Source organism: Lytechinus variegatus, chromosome 2 (genome assembly GCF_018143015.1).
Source record: "Lytechinus variegatus isolate NC3 chromosome 2, Lvar_3.0, whole genome shotgun sequence".
NCBI classification, from domain to species: Eukaryota; Metazoa; Echinodermata; class Echinoidea; order Temnopleuroida; family Toxopneustidae; genus Lytechinus; species Lytechinus variegatus.
The window spans coordinates 83,506,766-83,534,209 of NC_054741.1; the positions used below are offsets into that span (position 1 = coordinate 83,506,766).

The following is a 27,444-nucleotide window of genomic DNA, read 5'->3' on the forward strand; positions in this document are numbered from 1 at the left end:
TATCAAATACAGTACTTTGTCTTTATCAGTTTGCACTTGGCATGCAGCTATATATTCAATTCTTATCCCCAATAAAAAAAATGATTGGAAATGTACACCCACATGCCATTTTTTAAACGAAGAAAACAAGTGGGAAAACTCTAATTCTATAAATGATGAAACACTGGTTCACATTACATAATTCTACAATCCAATCAACAATGAATAAAGCCAAAAAGACCCCCCCCCCAAAAAAAAAAAAACAGGTGGATGGACAAATACAGTATGGAAAAGGGAAAGAAATGACCAGTTTACAGGAAGCAAACTACTTGTATGCAGATAAAATCCCCCCAAATTTATAAAAATTTTAAGTTTCAATGGAATTCCTTAAGTTGTAAATTTGCTGAAAAGGGCAACAATTTTAGGTAGGGCCTAAACATCAACATTTTGGTGTCCATATGCCAGAAAAATAAAGAGGCAGCTAATCATCTGATTTTTAGGTATATAGCAATGCATTAAACAATAGGTACTGGTAAGAGATTTTATAAATAATTTTTGTCTATCAGCATTCCAATTCAAATAAAAAGTCAAACTCAGAGATAAACTAACATATGTAACAACACACTGTACATGTTTAAGATCTGACACATATTTCAAACATTTAATCATTATCTCCTAATTCAAGATTGAACAAAAAAAAATGCAAGACTCTAATAAGTCTCAGTCAAGTTAATGACCAATCTTTGACTTTGTTCAATTAAAATCTAAAATCACTTGCAATAACACATTAGCAGAAAGGCATTACAAGACATATTTTTATCATCAAATTAATCTATCATTGAGACGGATGAAAATTGCACAGAACTGGAACTGGAAGCCTGACTGCTGGGATCCACAGCACTCTTCCAGAATCTCGGGTAAAGACTAAAAGGTGAAGACCTTTTCCTATCCTATATATTTTGTCTTCTTTTTTAGAAAATGCAGTCTTGACTAATTAGGCAAAAGTGTTGATTATTAATATTATTGATGAATAATAATAATTGGTTTCCTTTAATGGGGTCTACTGTAACTGCTATGAATAATGTAATACTATCTGAAGACAATAAATTGATAAACAAGCAGCATGGTCAAGGCAGCATGATATAGACATTACACAAAGTTGATGTCACTTGCTGGGGATATGGCATGGGCCTGGGTACATATTACATTACTTAGTTGTATGCACATGCATACCGTATGGCCTTTATGGGCATGATAAATAAAAATTGTGGTACGGTATCGTACCGTACTTACAAATGACGTCCCTACGTAGAAAACGGTAATGGAGAGATAAACAATGGAGACTGCAGACGGACAATAGAAACTAGGGTTGACCAACTGCTGGATGTGGCTGAAAGGTTTCTGTAAGATGAAAGATGGAACTAAATCTTGTCGTGATGTCGCGGGAAAATTCCAGTGGATAGTTTGCTTCCAATGTTTTGATTTGTACGTGCGATACGACCACTCAGTTTCCCGCACGCGCGCTCACGATTGATCGTTGCATGCTCGTTCAGCTCATGTAAAGCACTTGTTGTGTGTTATCCAAATGACCCGGCCAACTTCATTTGTCGTTTAGGGGTGTTCAAGACGTCGGTAGACACGTGCGTAAAAGAACAAAGAACACAAGAGAAGATGGGGGGGGGGGGAGGGGGGGCTGAAAATTATACTGATGATGGAATGTCTTTGTTGCCTGCAGAAAATTTATTACTCGATTTTCTTTCTTTATGTATGTATATATTTAATCTGACCAAGTGTGAACTAGTGATAGACTTTCTTTGTTATGAGTCGAAATCTGTAGTACCGCGTCGATAGGAACTGGAATAACTCAGCTTGCCTAATTGAGATAATATGATGAAGTCGATGATGAAATCGATAATGCATTGACAGGACTCACGAGGACGGGGGCAAAAAGGGGCTTAAAAGGGAAGTTAAGGTTATACTACCCCCCCCCCATGGTAGAGGGGTTGGTCCATTCTTGATGTCGAAAAAATATATGAATATGAAACTTTAAGAAGTAATAAATGGGCAAATATTTTTCTAACATTTCTTTTCTATCACTGGCAACATTTTTGTACTGAGCGTGGTAATTGCCAATAACCAGATTTGGCTCATTTTGTATCAATATCAGTCCACGTGTTGTCGGGATATTTGGGTTCACAAGGAGTCGCTGGCAAATTATGGCGCAAAACAGGAAAAGTGCACAGTTGGACAAAGAAAGTTTGTCGCCTAGCTAGTCAAAAAAGTTTAATTTCAGAATGAAATACAGAATACCTCCCACCAGAAGCGTCTAAACCATTTCCGGTTGAAAGTATTATTAAGCTTTGTGTAAAACATGGCATAATATTATGACTCTCATAATTTGTTTCCAGCCTTCATTCTTCCCTCGTCATTCCCCTTCGCGACGGTTGCCAACCCACCCCACGTTCATATTACGTACATGAGATAATGAGAACGAGTACAACTGTTTCTTCCTGCCCATTGAAAAATATATGTGATCAGCAATTCTATGATAGAGCTCATTCACGAATTCAATTATGCCATTATACAGGCCCTATTTGATTTTTGTGTCTCAATGAAAGATTCCACTTATCCACAAGAAGCATTATTTGTCAAATAAAACACATGGTTTGAATTATCATTTTTTAAGTATACAAGCTTCTCTCAGAGGGGGCTTTATTCCCGTGACTTGTCTGTCCTCCTACATCATGTTATCTCCTTTCCCACGTGCGCCAATTTCACCATATTCGATGGTCACCCCATAACAGATATCTTTATTGGGCACCACCACCCCTACTAGATCAATGAACTCGCCCTACTTGGACTTCGCATAGCAATACGTCGCCGAAAATAGAATTCACCGAAGTTTGTTTTGGTCTGTATGCAAATAAGTTTTAGAGGGAAATATATCGCGCAGCATGTGGACTTTGTGATTTTTATGTTATTGTTAATAGTCTAGGTGGGTATCTTTGCTCTGAATACATTATCCGTTATAGCTCTCAGGTTTTGGGACACACTTCCCATTGACGTAAATCATTCTACCAGTGTGTCTGTTATTAAACCTAAGCTGAAATTATACATTTGCTGAAAAATGAGGCTGAAACCCTTCAAAATATGTAGTGCAGAGGCGGATCCAGCTTTCGCCAATGGGGGAGGGCGCAAATTTTTTCACCCATATATATTTTATTTTTGTTCTAGGCGCGACTGCCTTCTATATGTCATTCTGATAATCTGATCTTTGTTTGTATAAATAAGTTGACTGATCATAGTGAGCGCTTTGGGCCATGTGGGAAAAGTGCGTGATAAATATGGAGTAGGCTATAATTATTATAATTATTATTATGCATATATATATATATATATATATATATATATATATTTATAGACCATTATTTACTTTGTTGGTATTACGATTTTATTTGTATGGTTTTGTTCCACTTTGTTTCAATGCATTATAGGCCTGATGAAGGCCCTAATTCTGGCCGAAAGCTAGCCGAAATAAAGAGATACTTGAAGCTACGTCTTGCATCAATGATTAAGTCATTTACGTCTGTACATAGAACATGATGCGCTGCAATACACGTTGTGTGAAGGTCCCTCTTCCTTTTATAATGTAAAAATGTAAGGGGGTCCTCAGCACAACGACTAGTACAGGTAAACTCATCATTTAGTGTAGATAAACTTGGAAGAAAGAAATAACGACGAGTGAGTGAGACGTAGCTCTCAGGTTTCCTTTTTTATTGCAAGGTTTCGACCATCATCGGCCTTCGTCAGGCCTATAAAAAAGAAGGAATGAACATAGTATTTACATATATATATATATATATATAGTAACAAAATATGCTGAAGACAAATGGTAATGCTTTCAAAGCCAATATAGTTTTATATTATATTATGTTATGCAATATTATATCTTATCTATATATATATAGATAAGATATAATATTGCATGTGTTTATAGTACTACAGAATTACGCTTAGGAGTTTTACATGTGGCTAGAATATATGATTATTTAGCCCTTTATTTAGTTATATATTTACCGTAATTTTATTGCTGATCTCTCATCGACCTGAGAGGGCGGTGTGTTGTCCGGTGGGACGGTGACAAGATGAATTGTTACAGAAATTGGGAATGAGAGTCCGATCGAACAATAGTCTGCAAGGGGTCATATCAGTTAAGTATGTAACATCATAGGATGTAATGTCGATAGTTATATCGTAAAGGCAATATATATATACTATATATTTCATTTCATTTATTAATGTGGAGCAATCAATTTTTTGCCATAACTATTGTATGATTTTGTGAATTTATATTGGTTATATTAATGGTTAATTTGTTACTGGATTGGATATTATATATATATATATATATATATATATATATATATATATATACAGTATATATATATATATATATATATATATATATATATTATATATATACAGTGTATATATATATATACATATGTGTGTATATATATATATATATATATATATATATATATATATATATATATATATATATATATATATATATATAGTGTATATATATATATATAATCCAATTTGAGCCCTATGAATAGTGCGAGCGCGAAACGCGAGATAATTTTTTTTTTAATTTCTTGTATTTTGTTCTAAAAATTGAACATTCCTAGCAATTTTTCTGTTTCGAATAAGATGCGTATGTGACTAAATAATTACTGCGAGCAAGAAGCGCGAGCAAAAAAGTTTTGATAGACATGCCAGCCTGATTGAAAAGGGACATGTTAAAGACTGTTTTCAGTTAGCCATGAAGACAATACATATTTCGCCCATATAATACGAGCTGAATGGGTTTTTTTACGTTCTGACCTAAAAAAATGGAATTCTCAGCATTTTTTAAAATCATGAATAGGGTAGGTAGGCCCTATACAATTGAACGATTGATGCGAGCGTGAAGAGTGATGAGCGGAAAATTGAGATCAAGACATAAAAGCGGGACACTTTATCAATAAAAACTTAAGGGTATCTTCTTACATATGTAATGCAAGCGTGAAGCGCGAGCAGAAAAATTTTGATATTCTGATCTGAAACTGGATAATTTAAGCACGTTTTGAATAAAGCTACGTATCTCAATAAACACGCGTGCGAATATTTTAGATTTAGAACTAGAATCTGGGCATTCAAAATATAATTTTATCATGAATATCAATAATGCGAGCACGAAGCGCGAGTTGAAAATATTTGATATTCTGATCTGAAAAGAATGATTTTAAGCAATATTTCAAGCACTGTGGAAAACTACGAAGTGGATATGGATTGCAGTTAATAAATGATGTGATCGCGAAGCGCGCGAGCCGATATTTTTTATTTTGACCTAGGATCGGGACTTTCAAAGAACCTTCGTCATCATATGAAATGATGGCTATCTTGCTATATATTCCTCTTCCTAAGTGCGTGATATACTTGTTGATATTCCATCCTGAAAAATGAACACTTTAATTTGTATAGAAATTCATAAAACCATTATTATCTTATTCATTAATCTAAAAAAACAAAATTTGTTGATATCAAGGCCTGAAAACTAGAAACTTTAAGCACTTTTGTAATTATGAATATGATATGTAAGTATATTTTAACAATTGATTCTAGCGCAAATCACGAGCCGAAAATTTTCATTGATAAACTGTCATGAAAAGGATTTTTCTTTAAAGAATGATTATAATAGAAGTATGCATACTGTAACTCAATAAAAAAAAACGAGCGCGCAGCGCGAGCTGAAGATGTTGATATTCAGACCAACAGACATTTTACAAAGCACTTTTTCAAAATTGATGTGTAAATCGAACAAAATAATGAAAGATCGATGTCTGAGTTGAAATATGTTATATATGGCTTGAAACTCTATTATCAAGTGAGCAATGTGAGCAAGTGAGCAATGTATCATCGATGAGGCAATGCGAGCGCGAAGGGCGAGCGAAAATTTTAGAGAGTGACATGAAATTTTTTTTTCCATTTTTTAGGTCCCCTCCTAATCTTATTCTATTAAATCGTCTTGCTCCTCCTATTTTCCTCTTCCTTTTCTCCTCTTTTGTTTTACCGTATTTTCCTTCTTTCTTTCCATTTTTTGGCTCCGCCAATGGGGGGGGGGGGGCCGGGGCTGGATCCGCCTATGATGTAATGTAAAATAAGTTTTTACGAATTATATAACTAATCATTCTTTTGTATTTTGTCGCACAATTCTTTTTTTCTCTCTTATCGGGGTTTGGTGTTTAGTAAACTCCTTTCGTTATATTGCATGTACACCTCCTATCCTTCATGCCTCTCTTGCTTTGCCGTCTCAACACCAGTCCTTTTCTCCCTTGCTCATTTCTTAATCTCATATCTTTTCTTTCCTTTTCATTGCTGTCTCTTTCATTATTATCTTCTTTCCTTCTTTTACTAATTTCTTTTTGTATATCTTTCTTTCCTTTTCTTTCCATTTGTAGATTTGGGTTTTGTAGTCTTATTCAATGTATTTAAAACATAATTATGTATACGTATTGTATGCTAATTGGGGACCTTATCTTGACAAGCCTAGCTTCTTTTTTTTATGTTTCCTCTTTCTTTCAATGTAAATTTTGTGAAACACTTGTGTCTGGAATCCTACTCTATAATGTAAACGTGATTTATGTTACGACTTCAAAATGTTTTGTGTTTCTTGATATTTTTTGAACTACCGTCATGTATATGCGGGTTTTTTGTGAAAGGAAGAAATAAATGAACATCGGCCGCCAGGGTGGACAGGATTTGCGTATAGGCCCCAAGTGCCCCCATTCCATAGAACGGTGACCATTGAAAGACCACTGAAAGACTTAAAATTGGTGAGGTCTTTCCGCGGTCTTCAAGATCACTGAAATTTGTCATCTCTGTGGAATGGTTTAGAAAAACCCCTAAAAGAACTCCGAAAGACTGATGGATATTTCTTGTCTTACTTTTCTTAGACTAGTCCTATAGAGATCTTTCAATGGTCTTTCAGAGATCTATATGCAACAAGTGATCTTTCAGAATTCTTTCCATGGACTTTGCCTTGTCTTTCAATGATCTCTCATGAGTCTTACAGTCATTGGCGGCGGAAGCCAAAAATTTTAGGAGGGGACAACCAAAACATTTTTGACAAGCAAAAAAAAAAGGTTCTCAACCCCAAAATTTTAGGGGGGACGTAGGAAAAAAAATTGACAAGCCAAAAAAAAAAAAAAAAAAAAAAAAAAAGGTCATCAACAACAGATTTAGGGGGGACCGTCCCCCCTCCTCAAATTTAGGGGGGGACACGTCCCCCCCCGCCTATGCTTACAGTGATCAGTGCCCTTTTTACGTAAGAAAAGTGGCGAACGTGTAGATGTAACGAAGTGCCCTTTCTCGCATTAAGTGCCATTTTTAAAAGCAAAAATGTCCTATCTCGAACATGTTCTGTGCCCCTTTCACCTGAGAAGGACCCGATATGTGATAGAAAGTTCAATTTCTCGAATCTTTGTCATTTTTTACCGAAAAATGCCCCTCACGAACGTGCTCTGTGCCTTTCAGCTGGGGAGGACCCGTTTTAGATGTTACCTAATACCCTTTCTCGCATAAGTGCCAATTTTTACCGAAAAATGCCCCCTCGTGAACGTGTTCTGTGTCCCTTTCACCTGAGGACCCGTTTTAAGTAAGCATGTGCCCCTCTCTTCTTGTAAGCGCCCTTTCCCGAATCCGTGCCCTTTTTTAATTACCAAAGAAAGGCGCCCTTCTCGAACATGTTATGTGCCCCTTTCGCCTAAAAGGACCCGTTTTATGTGTGAGCAAGTTCCCCCTTGCCTTCTTGCTAGTGCCCTTTCTCGCATCAGTCCACTCTTTTTACCCAAGAAAAGTGACCCTCACGAAGGTTTCTGTGTCCCTTTCACCTGAGAAGGACCAATACAAGTACCCCTTTGAAACAAGAACAATTCTCATCTAGGATACGTGTATGAAGCTTCATGAGTCAGGTGAGTAGGGTAGATAAGCAGCTAGATCGAGGCGTACAAATGGGGGTTGTCTTGCCCCGTCCCGAGATTTTTCACAACCAAGAAAAAAAAAGAGAAATGGAAAGAGAGAAAGGTGAAATATATTACTTACTTAATATCAAATTTGTTAAAATCTATCTTTTTCGTTAAAAATATGTCAAAAATTTTGCTCGCTCTTTATAAATTTACGTGATACGACATATCTAGCACCCTCAAAAATTTTGCCCCATTACTCCACTGTATATAAGTCAGTTTCTTCGTTATTAAGATAGTGCCCTTTCCAAAAGAAAAGATGTCCTTCTTTCCCTGTGCCCCCCCCCCCCTTTGCTCCGCCGCCCTGCATGGATCGTCCTGACCGACACGGCGTCAGACCTCACTTCCCGCTCATGTCTTCCTCTCTTCTTTTCCCTGTCCTTTCCTTTGTATTGTATTTTTGTCTATATATCCCGCCACAAGCCTGATCAGCTTTTAGGGTATACGCCTTCTTCAAACCCAACATGTACATATTTATATTCTTCATAATATTGATTTTTGTATGAATTATTGTTTACGAAATGAAATGGAAGAAAATATATTTGAATTGAAGGAGCAAATAAGCAAGATTTATTATATTCCTCTCGTGGCTGAATTCACATCCCTGTAAAATCTCGAGAATTGTGAGACTTTCGTTCTCAAAGAATTTTACCACTTTATCTTCAAGTAAAATTTGATATTGTTGCACCATAGGAAGAGTAAATGTTACTCTTTTATAATTGTCATTTATGTATATTGATGAATGGGTGAATTTTAGGCCTGAAGAGACGTCTCAAAACAGATATTTCATCCTCTTTTAATTTTCTCTTGCAAATATAGTGCAAAAAGTTTTTTTGAGCCCAACTAATCGCACAACCCATTCTCTGTACTTTTTCACAATGTCAGTCTTGATAGGTTCCACCTTGGTAATGGGTCAGGATCCAGTTAATAATAATAATAATATAGGGTATTTATATTGCGCACATATCCACCTTGTTAGGTGCTCAAGGCGCTCCTATATTACCCGGCTAAGCTAGGCGTTCATAGCGCACACAGCTTTTTAAGGAATTACTTCCTACCGGTACCCATTTACTTCACCTGGGTTGAGTGCAGCACATTGTGGATCAGTTTCTTGCTGAGGAAATTACGCCATTGCTGGGATTCGAACCCACGACCCTCTGTTTCAAAGTCCGAAGACTAATCCACTGGGCCACAACATTAATCCAATCAGATACAAGACTAAATTTCTGAAAATTTCTGAGTGGCATTTACCAACCAATCAATGACAAGTAAATTTACAATTCTATTTAGTCAGAATGTGACGCAATAATGACTTTATTCATCGATCAACCAATTCGAGTGAATTAAAAATTCCATATGACCAAAGACATTTACCCAGCAAACACATTTTCATAATGTTCCTCAAATGTTTTTCTAATGCTCTATACATAGGTACAGTTTAACTGTTAAGATGATTATAATAATTATTATTGTTACATCATCAACATTATCATCCTGTCTATCAGTAATTAACTATATAATACTCATTTTAACATCTACTATTACTCTTTTGGGCGATATGTAATAATTACGTGTTCATGACATATTTTTCCTTAAATTGGGGATTTGTGAGGTGTCAATTTTTTTGACACACAATGTAGTACTAGAGCATGCAGGGGTAGGCATAGTAGCAAGGAAGACACTTTTCATGTTAATGACATGATTCCCATGATGAAAGCATGTATGGTATGATCATTGAAGCATTGTGAGTTGCAGTTCAAATGAAAAGAGTGATAAACACAGTTTATCAACATAAGTTTTACCAAGCAGACACCATGCTTTGTATTATGTTTTTTTTTCTAACTTTTTCTTTTTTTGTTTTGTTATATTGTAACTATTGTTTTACATCTATTTTAAATCATTGTAACAATCACTTGTAAATTTGTAATTTTGTTGATTCAATAAAACATATAAAAAAAAAAAAAGATAAACTATGTTTTCCACCCGATAAACAGAGTTATCACATGACAAAAACCGTGTTTTTCGCTCTTTAAACAGTGTTTATTGCCGATCGGTGGGAGACACAAGTGGCACCCTTTTGAGAGCCATTATCAAAATTTTAATGTAAATATACTATTCTTACATAAGTGTGCCCCCCCGATTGAAAGTCACAGCATAAATGTATTATTAATGGAAATACGTCCTTCATACACAAGTGAGGATCTTTTTCGGGGGGTTTGTCAAATTTGATCTGCCCCTGGTATCTAGTGTAACATTTCTAATGCCCCAGCAAAATGAGCAGGGTTGTACAAAAATAAACCATCCTTGATTCAATACCATGATTGTTAAAAAAAAAAGTCATTAACAAATTTGCCTATTAGCTATGACTGATCCAAATCACCATTTTATCAATTAAACTAAGGGATATTGTAATTATGAATGAAAAGAAACTTAAAACAAGCATTAAAAAATTAAGAATTGAATAATTCAACAGCAACGTGACTTGTAAAGCACAAAATCTAGTCTGTAGAGAGCTCAAGGCAAATAAAAGTATAAAATAGAAACCAGGTGTGTATAAAAAACATGACTGCATTGGTTGGATAATGCCAAGAAGACGCACACTACTGCGTATTGATCAATTACCCAATAGCTCAAAAAATTACAATACCTCGGGGAAAACTACGATTAAAGAGAGCATTCTGCTATTTGGGTCTTTTGTATTTCAATTTGTATATATTCCAATCATTTTGAGCTCATTCCATGCGTGTTATATATCTACACAGTTATATAATCTTGATCGGGAACCTGATAAAATGAAATTTTGAATTAAAATCTGAAAAATTATCTACTAAATCAAATGTCTTGGACATGCATTGATATAATTTAGTAATGAATTACAATATTTGCAAAATGCACTTTGGGGAAGATTTACCAAAGCTAAAGATAGGCTTTGAAGCATTAATCTTCAGCTTTATTATAATTAAAAAATCAATTGGGTTTAAATTAAGATAAAATGTTAAAACAACTGTCAGGTAAAAATAAACCTTTCTAGTCATGAATATCACTTGGAAGAAAAAAAATCCCCTTTTTAGGGACCTGCCTACTCAATGCATAAGAAACATTTATACGGCTTATATCCAATGTATGTATCGAGATGACATATCAGATCATTATCTTATGAAAATCAATATTTTCTCACATAATAAATATTTCTATGGCGTTTCTCCTGTGTGTGTTCTGACACGACAGGTCAAATTGTACCTTTGGCTTAACATTTTCTTACATAATGAACATTTGTACAGTTTTTCTCCGGTGTGTGTCCTCTGATATGTTTTTCAGATCACTCTTTTGAGAATATCTTTTCTCACATAATGAACATTTGTATGACTTTTCTTCTGTAAGGGTTCTGAAATGATTGTTAAGAGTGTATTTTTCAGAAAATTTTCCTCACATAATCATGTACATTCATACAGCTTTTCTCCTGTATGTGCCTTCTGAGATGATGGGTCAACATACTCTTTTGATTAAACTTTTTCTCACATAATGAACATTTGTATGGTTTTTCTCCTGTGTGTGTCCTAAGATGACGGTTCAGATCACTCTTTTGAGAAAATCTTTTCTCACATAACAAACATTTGTACGATTTTTCTCCACTGTGCGTCCTGATATGACGGTTCAGTTTGTCTTTAAAAGAAAAACTTTTCTCACATAATGTACATTTAAACTGCTTTTCTCCTGTGTGTGTCCTGAGGTGACGGTTCAGCTCACTCGTTTGAGAAAATCTTTTATCACATAATGAACATTTGAATGACTTTACTCCTGTGTGTGTCTTGAGATGATATCTCAGAGCAGAGTTTTGAGAAAATCTTTTCTCACAAACTGAACATTGGTATGGGGCTTCTCCTGTGTGTATTCTGAGATGCCTGTCCAAGGAGAATTTTGCAGAAAATCTTTTCTTGCATAATGAACATTCGTATGGCTTTTCTCCTGTGTGTGTCCTGATATGATCATTCAGTCTGCTTTTAAAAGAAAATCTTTTCTCACACAATGAACATCTGTAGGGCTTTTCTCCTGTGTGTGTCCTGATATGATCGTTCAGTCTGCTTTTTAAAGAAAATCTTTTTTCACACAATGAACATCTGTAGGGCTTTTCTCCTGTGTGTGTCCTGATATGATCATTCAGTCTGCTTTTAAAAGAAAATCTTTTTTCACACAATGAACATCTGTAGGGCTTTTCTCCTGTGTGTGTCCTGATATGATCATTCAGTCTGCTTTTAAAAGAAAATCTTTTGTAACAGTAAGAACAGCCATGTGGCCTTTCTTCCACAACATTTTGACCATCACATTTACAAGGAAATTCTTTCTTACAGTTTAAACATTCATCTTCTTCTCTTCTTGATCTACTTGATACAGGAATATTCCTCTGATCTAACTTTTCTCCAGACTGTATTTCAAGATGAAACTCATCACCACTGTTGATTGACGTACCTTCTTCTTTCAAATCTTGTGTTTCTGTAGCCGAATCTCCTGGAAGTGAAAGATATAAACAAATGTCATCAACAGTTTAGCTTTGATATATTATACAACTTGAAAACATTTCTCTTTGTATTAGCAAAATAAATTATATTTTACATTTATGTAAATGAAAGCATCATGTACCTGTAAAAAATTGATAACAAAACAGGCTTATGCTGTTATATCATCATTATTCTATTTCTACAGTATATTTCTGACAAACACTGCAGCCCTTTAAGGTCTGAAGAACTATACTAGCACATCAATGATGTAGAGCTCATCCGACATGGTACAACAAAATTTAACTCAATTTTTAATTTCAGTCCAAATGACACTGTAGTGAATTATATTGGTGACATAAATGACAGAGAAGCATTTTTCTGTGATTTACATGTATGAATAAATTTTGTGTACAAGATTCAAATCCCCCACCTAGTGCTATCATATAAAGCAAACAGAATTGAAATCAGACATAAAATGACAAAGAAGCATTTTGAAATTGTGGACGGACAACAGACGCCACGCCAGGGCATAAGCTCATCTGGCCCGAAGGGCCAACTACATGTATGTACTTCATTACATTCTTATGTGTCCAGTTTAGTATTGACTTTGAGTGTAATACTCTTGCTCTTTTTGACAAAATGTTTCAACATTGATTTCCTAAATGGGAGAAAAAGAATTAGAATATTTCCCAGTTTATCAAAATCATATCAATGAAAATATTTGTACCTTCATCAATAGACCCCCGACCTCTACCAGCAGAACTGACAGACTTTTTTCCTTTCACCTCCTCTACTTTCTCTTTCATCCATACTTCATCTGCTAAAGCATTGCGGATTGTGTCCTTCTCTTTCTCCTCTTGCTTGATCCTGATAACATGTATAGTATCTCCTTGCTCAATCCTAATCGTATCATCTTCTTGTTTAATCCTGACCATAATTGTATTATCTTCTTGTTTGATCCTGACCAGATTTGTATCATCTTCTTGTTTGATCCTGACCAGATTTGTATCATCTTCTTGTTAAATTCTGATCACATTTGTATCATCTCCCTGCTCAATCCTCATCATTTTGACATCTTGAGTTGAGCAGACAAAGTAGAGCCCAGAGATCTACCTGTAAAAATAAAAGAGCAAAAGAACTATGAAAATTGAAGGTACAAGTTCATGTCAATTTTACTAGGCATGCTGGGGGTACACACATGGAACTCTGGCCCTCAAGATTACCCACACAAGTACCAATAGATGCTATGGATTTATCTCCATTTCATTGGTCTACCCCAGCCCACACTATCTGTTCAAACTTATTTCAAAGCACTCATAAATTGCAACTTATACTGGGAGACCGGCGAGATGGGGGGATTTCCCCAGGCCAAGCCGGTCTGGGTTGAGAGCTAAAACGGCAAAGATCAGAGCTGTTATATCTCAGAAAAAAATACCAAACAGCGAGATAATCATCTGACCATTTACCTTCATGTGTGAACTGAGTTCAAACATTTTCCCAAATAAGTTAACTTTCACCCCCCAAGATTTAGTTAAAGATCTAGCCCTAAATCAGGCCAATAAATGGGATACAACTTCATTTATGACATTTTTATGATACTGATTTCATTTTTAAACAAGAATCCATTAAAAAAAAGGTGAGAAAAATATTATGAAAAGACAGGGATTTACATTTGTTTTTGCAGTACACACACATGAATAGGACGCAATCCCTGGCTCGGTGGAGGGTAAGCATACGTTAATAAATGGTTTTTACTCTCTAGGAGCCTCCTGGCTACCCAAAGAGGCAAGACAGTGTAAAGAGTAACAGGAGAAAATAATAAGCCAAACATTGGTAACCTTTGTCCTTATTTCACATGCTGTAATTTACAATAACTAGTTAGTTAAGTAATAATAAAAGACTTAGGCCTACAGCGAAAAAGGTAATTGTTCATTCATTGAATCATCAATACAATGATCGCATGCATTAACAGAAAGACAAGACCTACTGACTGAGTGAATGATAAGTAGATCTAGACTAGACTAGATCTATTTAAATTCAAATCAAAGACAGCCACCTGTAGTGTAGGCACTGCACACGTCACACAACATGCGAGGTTAGTAATACTAACCTCGCACAACGCATGTGGTTTCATAGTGGACTTTGACGTTTTCATTCATCACACGAATGTGAGGGAATGAAAAACGCCAAACATTTCAGTATTTCTCCACTTTGGAATTTTGTTTTAATGATTTAAGTTTGTTTTACAAATGAATTGGAAATTATTTATAATAAGTGTTTTTATCGCTTACCTGCAAGTCTCAACCAGGATAATCCGTTCGATCCGTCCTTAATACTGCGGTGGAAAGTATGCAAACAACAATCGAAAAGCAATTTTTCGTATCGAACATTCTCAATTCAAGTCGTCAGCGCATAATAGGAAATTGTACCAAAAATCAACAGGTTGCATCTCATGTATATACTTATTGGTAAAGTACGCCATCTTTTGACAAGATGATGATGAAAGTGGATTGAACGAGCAAGAAAATAATGCTGATCGCCTAGAATGCAGCTAGCTTGCAACACCGTAAACAAATGTACGGTAGGCACTTAAGAACTAAGTTTGAAAGGACACTCGTAAAATTATGTCACTCTCGCGATGAATATTCATTAGATCGTAGTCGTGCGTGTTCAATACAAACTCTCTGCATGCATGCACTCAGTGTGTATTGAACACGCACGACCACGATCTAATGAATATTCATCGGCAAGAGTGACATAATTTTACGAGTATCCTTTCAAACTTGGTTCTTAAGTGCCTGCCGGCTTTGAAATAATATCGCGCGCCCTCTTTAGGCAAAAGTTGATATCAACGCTGATCAAGAGGCATCTACGTGAAGATCACGAAAAATGCTCTTATTTTATTAAAAAAAACAGCAAAGAGAATTCAACAAACGATCCATATGGTTTGGTAAGTGTCATAGCATAAATATAATGCTTAGCTACGATGTAAAGTCATAGTTATTTTAGTAAAAAGGGTGTGAAAGATTCGCGTGCACCAAGTGCATATGAATCCTTCACACACGAGACGATTTGAAACCATGAGTGGGCACTGCACTGCCACTTCTCTACTCACTACTGACACGAAAATTGGTATGTGGGGAACACAACACGAACACAAACCAGCTGATATTGTCCTCTGGCAGTTAGGTCAAACTACGCTTCCTCGCACTGAACTCTGGTCGTCAAACGTGCCAATATTTCAATCAGAACTTTCACCATATTCTTACTGCAATCCGCTTTCTTATTACTGCATGATTCCAACTTCTAATATTTTCCAATTTTCTGAAATTGAAAAGGTGGCGTCTTTCCGAGGTCTCGACTCACATTCACAAGGCATATTTGCCGGACCGGTCGCTTCGGGGCGCGGCCGGGGCTAGCTAGCTTGGTATATCGCGCCGGTACGGCGGCGCGGGGTACTACTGGCGCGTGGTGGTGACTAGTGACTCGACTCTGACTATTGAGTCTGACTGAGCTTTAGATAAATCAGAGGAAATCCCTGCAATAGTAATGAATAAGGAAGGTAATTTAGTTATTTTGCGTTATTTCCTATATTACTGTAGTGTTTACTTATTGGCAGATAAATTGTTTGTTCTGTCAATCTGTGAAGTCTGGCTTAGAATTTGTGTAAATATTTTTTTGTACAGTCCCACTCATGCCATGGGACCTGGGGTGGCATTCGGAAACACGTTCTTATATTTGTATTCATGAAAGGCCTAAACTAAAGCTACTGTAACTTGTAAGCCTAAGGCTAAGCCAGAACCACCCATTACTCATCTTCAACAATTGGGGGGGGGGGATAATGTCTAATCAAAATGCACCTTTTTTGTCTGCAGTTTCATTATTTAATATTTCAATCACAAAAATCTCAATCTCGGTGAATCTCACTTCTCAGAAAGGCCAGGGGTAATCCAGACATCGCTCCGAGTCAGAAGCAATATCTTCTAGATGTGATGTTGCTTCCATCAAAGATAGTACAAGGGGAAGATTGGATGCTTCAGCAATTTTTTAAACGCTTGATAAATGCTGTCAGATCTTCCCAGTAGTAGTCGTATCTTTGCTTCTGTGCAATTTACTCTGGTAAATGTCAATGCTTTAGTCTTTAGACATTGTCAAAAATTATCAACAGGAAGGGTAGGAACCAGTGCCTCAACAACTTTAAAGTAGGATATAAGTTTTAGGAGTTGGTGTCTTGAGGCAAGAGTATAGGCAGGATGATATTCTCTGTCATCTTGGTGATCGAGCCTGGTTCTTTAGAGGTAGATTGAACATACCAAGTTAACAAGGCAGGTGCAATGTACATGTGTTTAATGAGCAATAGTTAAGACCATCATTAATATTAAGAAAAAAATCAAAGCAATTTAAATGTAATACTTATAGTAATACCAGGAAGATAATTTTTTGGTAAATATAAGATATTGATATTGACACTTTCTTCTCATTTTCAGATGCTATTCTGTATTTCACTGAGTACATGTCTACAAACCAGGACATCTCTGCTGCAGTGGCTGCTATCAACACTCTAATTGAATACCTGAAATTAAGTCAAGGTCCTACTATCTTTACTATTTACTTTTTTTTAAAGGGTAAACAAACAAATGTCAATCAGGAGTGTTTGGTACTTGAAGTCTGCAACCACTTTGTCTGTGTTGAGTCTATGCAACATAAAAACACACACTCAAAAAAGTCTCTGAAATATTGCTTTCATAACAAATGATACTAAATCTATTCTTTTATGATCATTTGTTTTCTTTATAATCTGAGAGATTGTTTTATTCACCAGAATGTTAAAAAACTGTAATTCTAGCATGTATTTTTGTGACCCTGTGTTGGTGGAAAGTAATTATAAGAAGCCCACAAAGGCACAGACTTTATTTAGTTGAAAAAAAAGTTAAGAATTCAATTTAATATTGGGTCAAGGCATTTGATGAATAAAAGATTATCTGTAGTCAGATTCAGAACAAGAAGAAACTGACTGAGCCAAAATATAAGACTTTGTCTACTTGATCAAGAGAAAAAGTGACTGAGGGGGTAGGTTCAATCTCAAATATTGTAAGGGTCTCCCCTTCAGTAAAGTTTGTCATTTGCCTGAAGAAACCGATTAAAAATTGGCAATACGTCACATCAGTAAGGTGTATTTCCACTAAATATATGTTTTGTTTATGCTTGTACATGTATAGCTGAGACATTAGCTGGTCTTCGAGATGGGCTGAAGGAATGCATCAGATGGTTGATGGAAACAGATAGTTCAGTAACAGCTATCTCATCAGGATGCGAGCTGTTCCTAAGATTTATCACTCTTGCAGCCTTAGATCACAAGGTGTGTTATTTCACTTTGTCTTGTGAATGATAGTTTCTTTGTTTTGTTTAGGCCTGATATATGCTTTTTCAAAATTTATCACTAAAGCAGCCATTTTTTTTTAGGGGGGGGGGTATTTTGAGGGTTGCCTGGTAATGCCAATGTACTGACTTATTGAATGATAGCCTATTGAATTTCAATTTGTGGTTTAACTTAGTAAAGAATGGTCTACAGTGTTGAATTAATCTATATCTTACAGAGGAAACCAATTTTTTTTAAAGATTCATTCTTTCCATTTTATGTGTCTTCTTTGTATGATCTGCAGTCTCTCGAGTCTTGAAAAATGTGCTTTGTGTCCTTTTCTCAAGTCTTATATGGTCACATTTCATAAGTTGGGTATGCAAAAAGGGTGGCGTATGAACAATTTTCCACAAGGTGCCATGGATAAATTGTTGCTACATCACAGCATCTTGACCAAATTTATTGAGTAATATCTCATTTTGAAGCTAGAACTATAGGCTAAATATATTACAATGAATTAGATCAATACAATATCAGGAACAAAAACTATAGCACATTAAGTTTGAAGTAACAGGGGTGGCGGAGCCGGTGGATGCGGTGAATAATAAAATATTAATTAAACCTAATTAACAACTTTCTATAATGTGTAATATGACTGTTATCCTCATATTTCTGGGCGTTTTAAATCAGGGAACAACTAAATGTCATAAAAATTTGACAATTTTGAAAATATACAGCAATGGAATACATGTGTATGTCAGCTCTGATCTGCAACTTAATCAATTAGTAAACCGGAGAGATTTGGTTAATTATCTAACTTATAATCTTAATTTTTAGTACAAATGTTGTGTATCATTGCAACAAACATTTCTACCCATGATGTTGTCATTTTGCCAAGCATATAAATACAGTGACAGGTATTTTGGGGGCAAAAAAGTGAAATTAAATACTGGTGATTAATTAGTATGATTAATATTCATACAAAAATAAATAATTATTCGATTTTTGGTACAGATTTAATTATTGAAGTTTCAAGATTATAACTACAAAATACTAGGGTGATCCAATGTTGCATTAACTTTTGACACCATTTTATGTGCAGCAGGTCCAATTTGAGAAAAACACATTTCAAAATTCACACTTACATTGACGTCTATATAATAATTAGCTGTTAATTAGTAATTTTAAGGAAAATTAAAGGTATTCGAGACTTAAAACTTTTTCATTATTTAGAGAATGGTAATAGCTATAAAATATCAAAAAATAAAATTTTTGACCATTTTTACCCTGTTTGCGAAATTGGACCACCTTATGACATGCGACCATATTCATTATTGATTGATTGGAAGATCCTGTTTCGTTTTCTTATCAGTTATGAATATAAAAAGGGAGTAGCCTAGATAGGCCAATGGCTTTTTGTTACTCCCTCATATCCCATTCATATACTTTATATTTTATGTTTTGTCTTCAGTTGTCAATTTTGTCTAAATAATGTACAACTGTCAATGTTGTGTTTACCGGTACTCAATTGGATTAACTCACTATTATATTGTACCCTGTTTTTTAAGGGATGTGAAATAAATGAATTTGAATTTGAATTATGTTTATTCCTCTTTCCATCATCTTTTATTTCCATTTCAGAATTTTGATGAATGCAAGAAGATCTTAGTAAACCGAGGTAATATGTACCTAGACACTGTAGCCGGGTCAAGAGATAAGATTGCTAAGCTTGGTCATCCATTCATCACCGATGGAGCAGTAAGTTCAGGGAAGACTTAAGTGATTTTCACTGACCAATTTGTTCTGAGCCAATCAGATGCAAGGATTTCAGTAGCTTATAACAGTTGTCAGGGAAAATCATTAATGATGAAATGCTCCCCACATAGGGAAAATGAGATGGTTAATAGTATTGTGGTATTGGCATGAAGCATGCTGGTAAGGAGTCCAATGGAATATGATTTCTTGTTCAAATGAAATTATCCAAGGAAGAAAAGAATAAGTTGAGATTTCTTGAGCTGTTTAAAGTCATGACAAAATTGAAATCCTTCATTGTCACATCTATACCAAAGTTTGAATTTGGTCAGAATATATGTATTTTGGGGAAAAGAAAAATGCAATTTTAACGAGTGTTTTTCAATTTTTGTGAAAAATTTTCTGTAGTATTTTATAGGAACTTTAAGAATAATTCTACATTGGGGAAGTTTCTTCGTAATTTGTTCATATTTCTTGGCTTTTGGTGTTCTGTATTCACCCCAAAAATGTAAGTTTAAGGCAGAATCTCTTTTGTGGGATATTTTTAGTAGGAGTGAAAAATTGCACAGGGGTGATTTTGTCCCCAAATAACCAAAAGAGCCGTGAAGAATTAAAAAAAAACATCCCTGGAAAATCCCCATTCACTGTTCTAATGTTCAAAGTATGTTCAATATAGCAGATTTAGACAGGAGGTTGTGAAAAGTAGCTCCAGAAAATAAAAAAATCCTGCTTAGTTTAAAAGAGGTCAGTCTGTTAAGTTGAAACTGAGTGCTTTTGGCCATTTGGGAAAAGTGCTTTATATATTATGAGATTGTGTGTGCCATTTTAAATGTGAATGCCATTTTTGCACACAAATTTACTTTAAAACAAATTAACTTATAAAAATGTATAAAAAAAGACATGTTGTGATTGCTTAACAAAAAAATTAACATATATCTCTTGTTTTTCTTATTAGAATGTTCTGACCCACTCCTATTCACGGGTTGTTATGAAGGTTCTTATAGAGGCATCCAAAGCTAAGAAACGATTCAATGTGTTTGTTACTGAATCTTGTCCGGATAAATCAGGGTGAGTAGTGATAGTCTGTAACACAAAGCTCAATAATCAATTGGAAATGCTGATTGTACAATCGATCACACTTAATGATCTATGTAATCAATAGACAAGTATATAAGTGAATATTCAAAATAATTTTTTTTTTACCTAATCCTACACTTACCCCAAACTCTCCCCCATCCCCCTTGTATGTATGCTGGTGATTGCTGATGCTCTGTGTATGTATATTTTTCATTTGATTTTTATATGTATTTTACCGTGTTTTACTGGGAGCTGAAACTCACAAGTTCTTATGAACTTTTCAGTAGTTTCCTTTTTTCTCTTATACATGTAATTTTCATACTTGTACATATTGTATATTGTTTTTTATATTGGTGAGAAAATAAATAAACTGAACTTGAAATTGAAAAAAAACCTTGAAATCAACAATAGATCTGCAGTCAATTGCTATGCATTGGGTTATAAAGCCCAGGAAACAATTCAATTTGTTTGAGATTCTAGTTTGTTTGAGATTCTAATCCAGTGAGAATTGGTGGTGATTGTTTGTTTGCTAACAGAGTAGGAATACTTGTTAGTATTAATGCATCCAGAAAACCATGGGCTTAGTTTCATCTCTGATTGACCCGAGCCTTGTTGCATAGATTGTAACTTCCCTGAAATACTCAATTCTCACTGGCTGCTTAGCATTATTACCTTGGTAGTTTCCATTGGATGGTAAAGTTACCATAAAATACCGGTGTGTTGGCTCAGTTGGTAGAGCATCTGTCTCACAACCTGGAGGTCAGGAGTTCAAATCCCAGCCGCATCAGACTAAAAGACTTTAAAAGATGGGAGTTGCTGCTACCTTGTTAGGCATTCAATGATTAAGGGAAAGAGTCTCATCGATCTGGTGCTGCATAGCAGCTACCGGGCCTACGATCAATTGGAAAAAAGCAAATTTTCTTAGTATTTCATGTCTATTTTGAACAAGAAAATATGGATTTTCATAATAGTAGCTTTTATGCAAGAGAACTGTAGTATGTAAGATATATGGCTTTTCATACAGCTCCTGCACACCTACTTAGAATCAACAGAGTTTGCTGGATTGGAGGTCAACTCTCAACTGACTTCGCTATCACATCTTTTCAGTTTAGATGATCTCCAGGCACCCCAGTGCCGGAAATTATTAAAGTTCAAGATATAATTTATATTCCTTACCCTTTTTTAATCGCCCTATAAAACATTTAAAATGTTTTGAAATCCACATACTCATTTATCCTCAACATTGATGTGAAATGTTTGAAATCATATGTAACCTCAATTACTCTGGTATCTTATTAATTTGATGCATTTGTAAACTGATGTGACATTCAACAATATTCATAAATGACTGCTATACTGTCCTTGCAATTGGATGTTAATGCAGTAGAACCGACTTCTGTGATTACTTGAATAGAAAGACCACCCGTCTAAATAGAGTTCAATTTCTTTCAAAATTTTCCACATCCAACCTTGTACTCTATCAATAAAGACCACCTCCGTTTTGGTGATCTTTCTGTACATGATTCATTGTACCTAATTAGGAGATTTTAATTTTAGTTCATTCTTATTTCTATGTATCATCTTTTCAATGTGATTTTTTTATTTCCCAGATTGAAGATGGCCAAGGAGTTAGAAGACAACGGGATACCAACCGTCATCATCCTTGACTCGGCAGCAGGGTAAGTACTTACTCAATCATCTAAACTAATGTTTATTTTGTAATATAGGAGTGTATATACTTGGCAAGGTACAGGTGTGTTCAGGAAGTTAAAAATCTTTAGAGTTTCAAAAATAGAGAATTTAAGTTGCTTTGCAAGGTACAGGTGTGTAAGACATGTAAGTTTCCAGTTCCACATGGCTAACTGTAAATAAGATTAAGACTAAGTTCTAGATCGAGATCTAGACCAAAGCAACACTTTTAAGCAATTTATAAAAATTGAGCACCCTGTTCTTCATCATTGAACCTCCCTGAGATTATCTATTAAATTCATGAAATATTTGTCAAACATGGTCTCAAACGTTGGTGGAAATCTGTCCCCAAAGGTAGGGGGACCAGGGGCTGGAAAGATCATTTCAACACCCCTAAAAATGACCAGCAAAAAAAAAAGTTTCCACCCAGAATGCAAGGTCATTTAGTCCAAAATCCATGTTTTATTTCTATTATGAATGATGTACTTTTCTCCATCATAAAAGACCAAAAATAGTAGGGGGGATATTTGGTATTGTGTCCCCCCTACTATTTTTGGTAGGGGGGACGCGTACCCCCTGGATTTCCGCCCATGGTCTCAAATCTAAATCCTTTTATGTAAATTGCAGCTGTTCACTCCTTCATGTATTATGTTATGTATGTATAGATACTTGATGGAGCGGATTGACATGGTGATCATGGGAGCAGAAGGAATTGTTGAAAGTGGAGGAATCATTAATAAGGTTAGTGTCTTCCAGGAGATTCATCAAGTAGAACTTTGAACAATATTCTGATGTGGAAGCGCCGTGGTGTAGTGGTTCTGACTCTCGCCTTGTAATCAGAGGGTCGTGTGTTTGAATCCCACCATGGCCTAGCGTCCTTTGGCAATATGTCGATCCACAACTTGCCACTCTCCACCCAGGTGTTAAATGGGTACCTGGTAATATGTGAAAGCCTATGTAGTATAATGCCTAGCAATTGAGTCTTGGAACTCTTGTTGGAATGCTCCCCTGGGAGTGGAGAAGGTGCATACTTTGTATGCGGGCATGCAAGGATCTGATGACAGGGGTAATAATATATCTGTGAAGCGCTTAGAGACATCGCTCCAATGTGTTAAGTGCTATATAAATGCAGAATATTATTATTACTTGTAGATTGGAAACAGCATCACCTCAGTCAGATATTTTCTCATGATTTACAATCATAAGCAAAGGGGATTGAATTTGTCCAACTATCACCTGCCTTGGATGCCACTTTCAGACAAATGTTCCTAAATCATAATATAAAACACATGTCTATTGAATACAAAGATGTCATTCTTAAAGAATCCTTATTTTTGTTTTGTATGCTATACCTGAATTATTCAGTTGAAGATTACAATTTACAATTCTCTATTTGACTTCAGTACTTAGAGAGTTTCGAGTGACTACAAATAAAATGAGCTTTGAAAAGCATAACTTTGCCGAAGCTCTTAAACTTTTGTGGAGATTGGAACTTGTGCCAAGGTGGCTCATAAACCAGTCTACATCCTAGAATAGAGTTTTAAGATCATTGTTTTGTTTCATTGCAGATAGGGACTTATCAGATAGCAAACTGGCTCATAAACCAGCCTACATCCTAGAATAGAGTTTTAAGATCATTGTTTTGTTTCATTGCAGATAGGGACTTATCAGATAGCAAACTGTGCTAAGGTGGCTAATAAACCAGTCTATGTTGTAGCAGAGAGTTTCAAGTTTGTTAGAATGATCTACCCATTAAACCAACAAGATGTCCCTGATGAATACAAGGTAAACTTTATTTTCTTTCTCTTAAAAGTGAAGCAACTGTGAAGAGTATATTTAAAGATGTTGAATTTACAAGAAATTCTATCAAGTTGCTTCCAGATGACCTATCTATGTTTAGAGATTGGATATTGTGTGACTTGTGTCCAAGAGCATACAAAGATGTTTTCTTCAGAATCACCATTTGCAAAGATTTTTATCATTTAGCATTGTGATTCTTTCTGTTGAATTGCATTTTTAAGTTGTTTGAATATCCACCTGATTATGCTCTTTCTTCATTTCCATAATAATTCAAAATGCAGTTGAGCAAACTTCTGCTTGTATTGTGAAAATGAATTATGTAATCGAAGAATCAATATCCAAAAATTCTCATTGAACATTAATTTGTATAAATTTAGGCAGATAATTAGGTGTCAGAACCTTAAAACCTGTGTTATTTAGAGCATCATATTCTCAGGGCCCTCAAGGACAGCAGTTTGTGCAACTGATGAGGCCACCCTGATTAAATGAAACTGAAAATAAATAAATGAATATCCTTAACTCTTGTTGGAAATATACATTGATAATAGTTAAATAATAATAGTAGTAGTTAAAATCAGCAGTCATTATAAAAAAGATTTATCTCTGACAGATTTTATTAATCTGTTTACTATTTATTTTCTTGTGTATTTTAAACTTGTTACTGAAACCCGACTTAACAAATCTGTGTCATAAACAAGGAAATTTTGATTGCGTGAGGACTGTACACTTATAAAAGAATAAGATGCTGGTTGTTTTGTCTATCAGTGAATTATGAAACCTACAACTCATAACTGTTTTGTTGTGACTCTCCTTCCCCAATTTTGTATTTCCTCCATCTTTCTTCCCTCTTTGTAATTTTCCTTTCTCTAAATTTCTTTTATACTCTGCAGTACCCGGCCTCTAAAATGAAGCTCAACGCTGATCTAAATCATGAACATCCTCTCATTGACTACACTCCTCCTGCATTCATCACGTTACTCTTCACAGACTTAGGCGTTCTTACACCTTCCGGTATAAGTGATGAACTGATCAAACTATATTTATGATTCAAGATGGCATTCATTACATTACTCTTCAAAGACTCCATCATGGTCTGGTACCAGTAATGAACCAGTCAAAGTATATTTATGATGCTAGATGGCATTCATTACTCTTCACAGACTTAGGCTTTCTTACACTGTCTGGTAATGAACTCTGGTCAGTGGTTCATCATTCTATATCAAGGAGAAGGAGTGCTACTTCCATAGATGATAGATTGCCACAGCATCAGATTGAACTCTACGCAATCTGTCAGAAGGCTACGGATTTGTTTATTACATTATCAGCGTATCACACTCTCCTGTAAAATCATTAATTTATATCTATATTACTGGAGTCATCTAGACTTTGTGTATAGTACCGGTACTTTGTGTGTCCTCACTCTGACTATTCCATTTAAATGAAATATTTCTCTGTAGTGATATTGAATCATCTACATTACTACACCCAGGTGTAGTAAACCCGGTCGGAAGAAATTCCTTGAATGCTCGAGCGCCCAATCAGGGTAGCCATGTAAACCCGGTAGGAAGAAAATCCTTGAATGCGCCCAATCAGGGTAGCCATGCTAAAGCCAGGGTAATAGTGTACAGCGCTTAGGAACATTGTATTAAGCGCTATATAAATGTTTGACATTATTATTGTTATTTGTTTATTGTGGTCTGATAGTTCTAACTCACACCTTTAAAACAGAGGGAAAGGTTTTAGAATCCCAACAATCGAATTAATTATACCTCCGCCAACGAGGTTTTGAAAGGGGTACATTAAGAATAGGCATATGGATGGGGTGGCTGTTGCAACTTGCAAATCTTAGAGATCAAACTACTTCCTCAGTTTCTGCCCAATGCCCATGATACATGGCGCTCAATTTGGTCTCGAAGTGAAGATGTACATGACATAATCTTGTAATATGTTGCGTAATATGTTGCCATGGTCACAGCATATAATACCATTAAATCTTGAATATCTTGCTGAGAGAACTACTTCCTCATTTTTCATCCAGTGATCATAAAAACTGATACGCATTGGTCTTAGATTGAAGACATCAAACTAAAAGGCATATTTTAGAAATTATATTACTAATTTTCCTTAGCAAGAAATTCATCCAAATTGTGCTGAGGCCGACTATGTTTAGTGATAGTGTACCTGGTAGGAATATGCATTTAACACTTGATAAATGACTTTATTTTCATGAAGTAACCTTTTACTTTGTTTCTTCTCAAGTCTTGCCAGTCTCCCACAAATGTGTTTTAAAATCTTTACAATTTCCATACAGCCATAATTTTATTTTGAGAAGACAAAATTAAATATCTTGTATCTTGTAATTAGCATACAGGGCACAGGCCATCTCCACCGTTTCATAAAAAAATGTTTAACATTTAAATGCAGTTATGTTGTTCATTTCCTCTAATTTGACATCTGATTTATGTAAAAATTTGCCTTTCTTACCACTCAGAAAATACATTGGCCAGTATTCTGAAGTCAGGTTTAACTAACACCATGGTCTAATTATGGAAAGTCAAAAATTTCAAAATTTTGTTTGCATTCTAGATTTATTCTGTTTTCAGTGCTCTTTCATTATACTATAATGGCAAAGGAAACAAATTCAACTTTTTTCCCAGACATTTATGAATGATCAGAGTAATAGATGAGCTGATTGATCAAACCTTTACTGTTAGAGATATTTCACTGTTGGCTATCCATAGTTAAACCCCAAATTTAGACCACAGATTGAATTAAACCTGACTTCAGAATACGGGTCAATGAGTTAAATATCTTTTAAATCTCATCTCATTGTTTTCGTGACCTGGCTCCATCTCTTATTTAATGTATGTTATACTTTGTTTACTTATGTTATGCAAGACAAAACTTTATGGTAAACATGGGTTTTGGATTGAGACAAATTGATCCAGTTTGGCAATCCAAAATGAAAATTAGAATATTATTGTGATTAGATATTGATCTGTAGTATTTCCAGTTTCTCTATTATTTCATTGTTCATCCCTTTTCTTTTAAGTGCATTGAGACCTTTTCAAGGGTACCATATGCAATACTGGGTTTATTAGCAAAATGAAACCAATGTTTCTTTAATGTCTTTTCTTGAGAAAATGATAGAATCTTTGCCTATAAAAATTATAATATCCTAAATGTAAATCTCATTTGCAGTTACATTCAACCTTGATTTTGT

General features: G+C 35.2%; 3 protein-coding genes across 7 annotated transcripts in view; 1 reads left to right on the top strand and 2 right to left on the bottom strand.

The window, feature by feature from the left end:
- LOC121409303 (protein yippee-like 2) overlaps nt 1-1,523 on the bottom strand; it is a 39,889-nt gene extending 38,366 nt beyond the window's left edge. Inside the window, exon 1 of the mRNA XM_041601222.1 lies at nt 1,273-1,523. The gene's annotated coding sequence lies outside the window, so the exon portion shown is untranslated. The remainder of the gene's footprint in view (nt 1-1,272) is intronic.
- An 8,500-nt stretch (nt 1,524-10,023) lies between these two features.
- On the bottom strand, nt 10,024-15,947 carry LOC121409304 (gastrula zinc finger protein XlCGF52.1-like). 5 transcript variants are annotated; one of them, XM_041601227.1, is made up of 4 exons: nt 15,660-15,947; nt 13,272-13,657; nt 11,825-12,554; nt 10,024-11,740 (listed from the first exon to the last, which is right to left on the bottom strand). In XM_041601227.1, exons 2-4 carry the CDS (start codon nt 13,477-13,479, stop codon nt 11,461-11,463), a joined length of 1,218 nt encoding a protein of 405 aa, XP_041457161.1. In that variant the 5' UTR covers nt 13,480-13,657; nt 15,660-15,947; the 3' UTR covers nt 10,024-11,460. The 5 variants fall into 5 exon arrangements, with proteins under 5 accessions (XP_041457161.1, XP_041457158.1, XP_041457159.1 ...); XM_041601224.1 differs by having other exon boundaries at nt 10,025-12,554; nt 15,707-15,946; XM_041601225.1 differs by having other exon boundaries at nt 10,025-12,554; nt 15,667-15,946.
- A 48-nt stretch (nt 15,948-15,995) lies between these two features.
- Nucleotides 15,996-27,178, top strand: LOC121409305 (translation initiation factor eIF-2B subunit alpha-like). Its single transcript, XM_041601228.1, has 9 exons — nt 15,996-16,106; nt 17,032-17,133; nt 17,764-17,903; nt 19,545-19,661; nt 20,611-20,723; nt 22,343-22,411; nt 23,087-23,162; nt 24,078-24,206; nt 25,112-27,178. The coding sequence occupies exons 1-9, from the start codon at nt 16,094-16,096 to the stop codon at nt 25,265-25,267; spliced, it is 915 nt and encodes a 304-aa protein (XP_041457162.1). The 5' UTR covers nt 15,996-16,093; the 3' UTR covers nt 25,268-27,178.
- The last annotated feature ends 266 nt before the right edge of the window (nt 27,179-27,444 follow it).

Bases quoted from the DNA above. Each gene is read 5' to 3' on its own strand.
- LOC121409304 (XM_041601224.1), bottom strand. From the start codon at position 13,479: ATGGTCAGGATTAAACAAGAAGATGATACGATTAGGATTGAGCAAGGA. The intron at 12,555-13,271 runs GTACAAATATTT...TTTCACTTCCAG, and splicing joins TCGGGGGTCTATTGATGAAG to GAGATTCGGCTACAGAAACA.
- LOC121409305 (XM_041601228.1), top strand. The intron at 17,904-19,544 runs GTGTGTTATTTC...TTTCCATTTCAG, and splicing joins TTGCAGCCTTAGATCACAAG to AATTTTGATGAATGCAAGAA. The intron at 22,412-23,086 runs GTAAGTACTTAC...ATGTATGTATAG, and splicing joins ATCCTTGACTCGGCAGCAGG to ATACTTGATGGAGCGGATTG.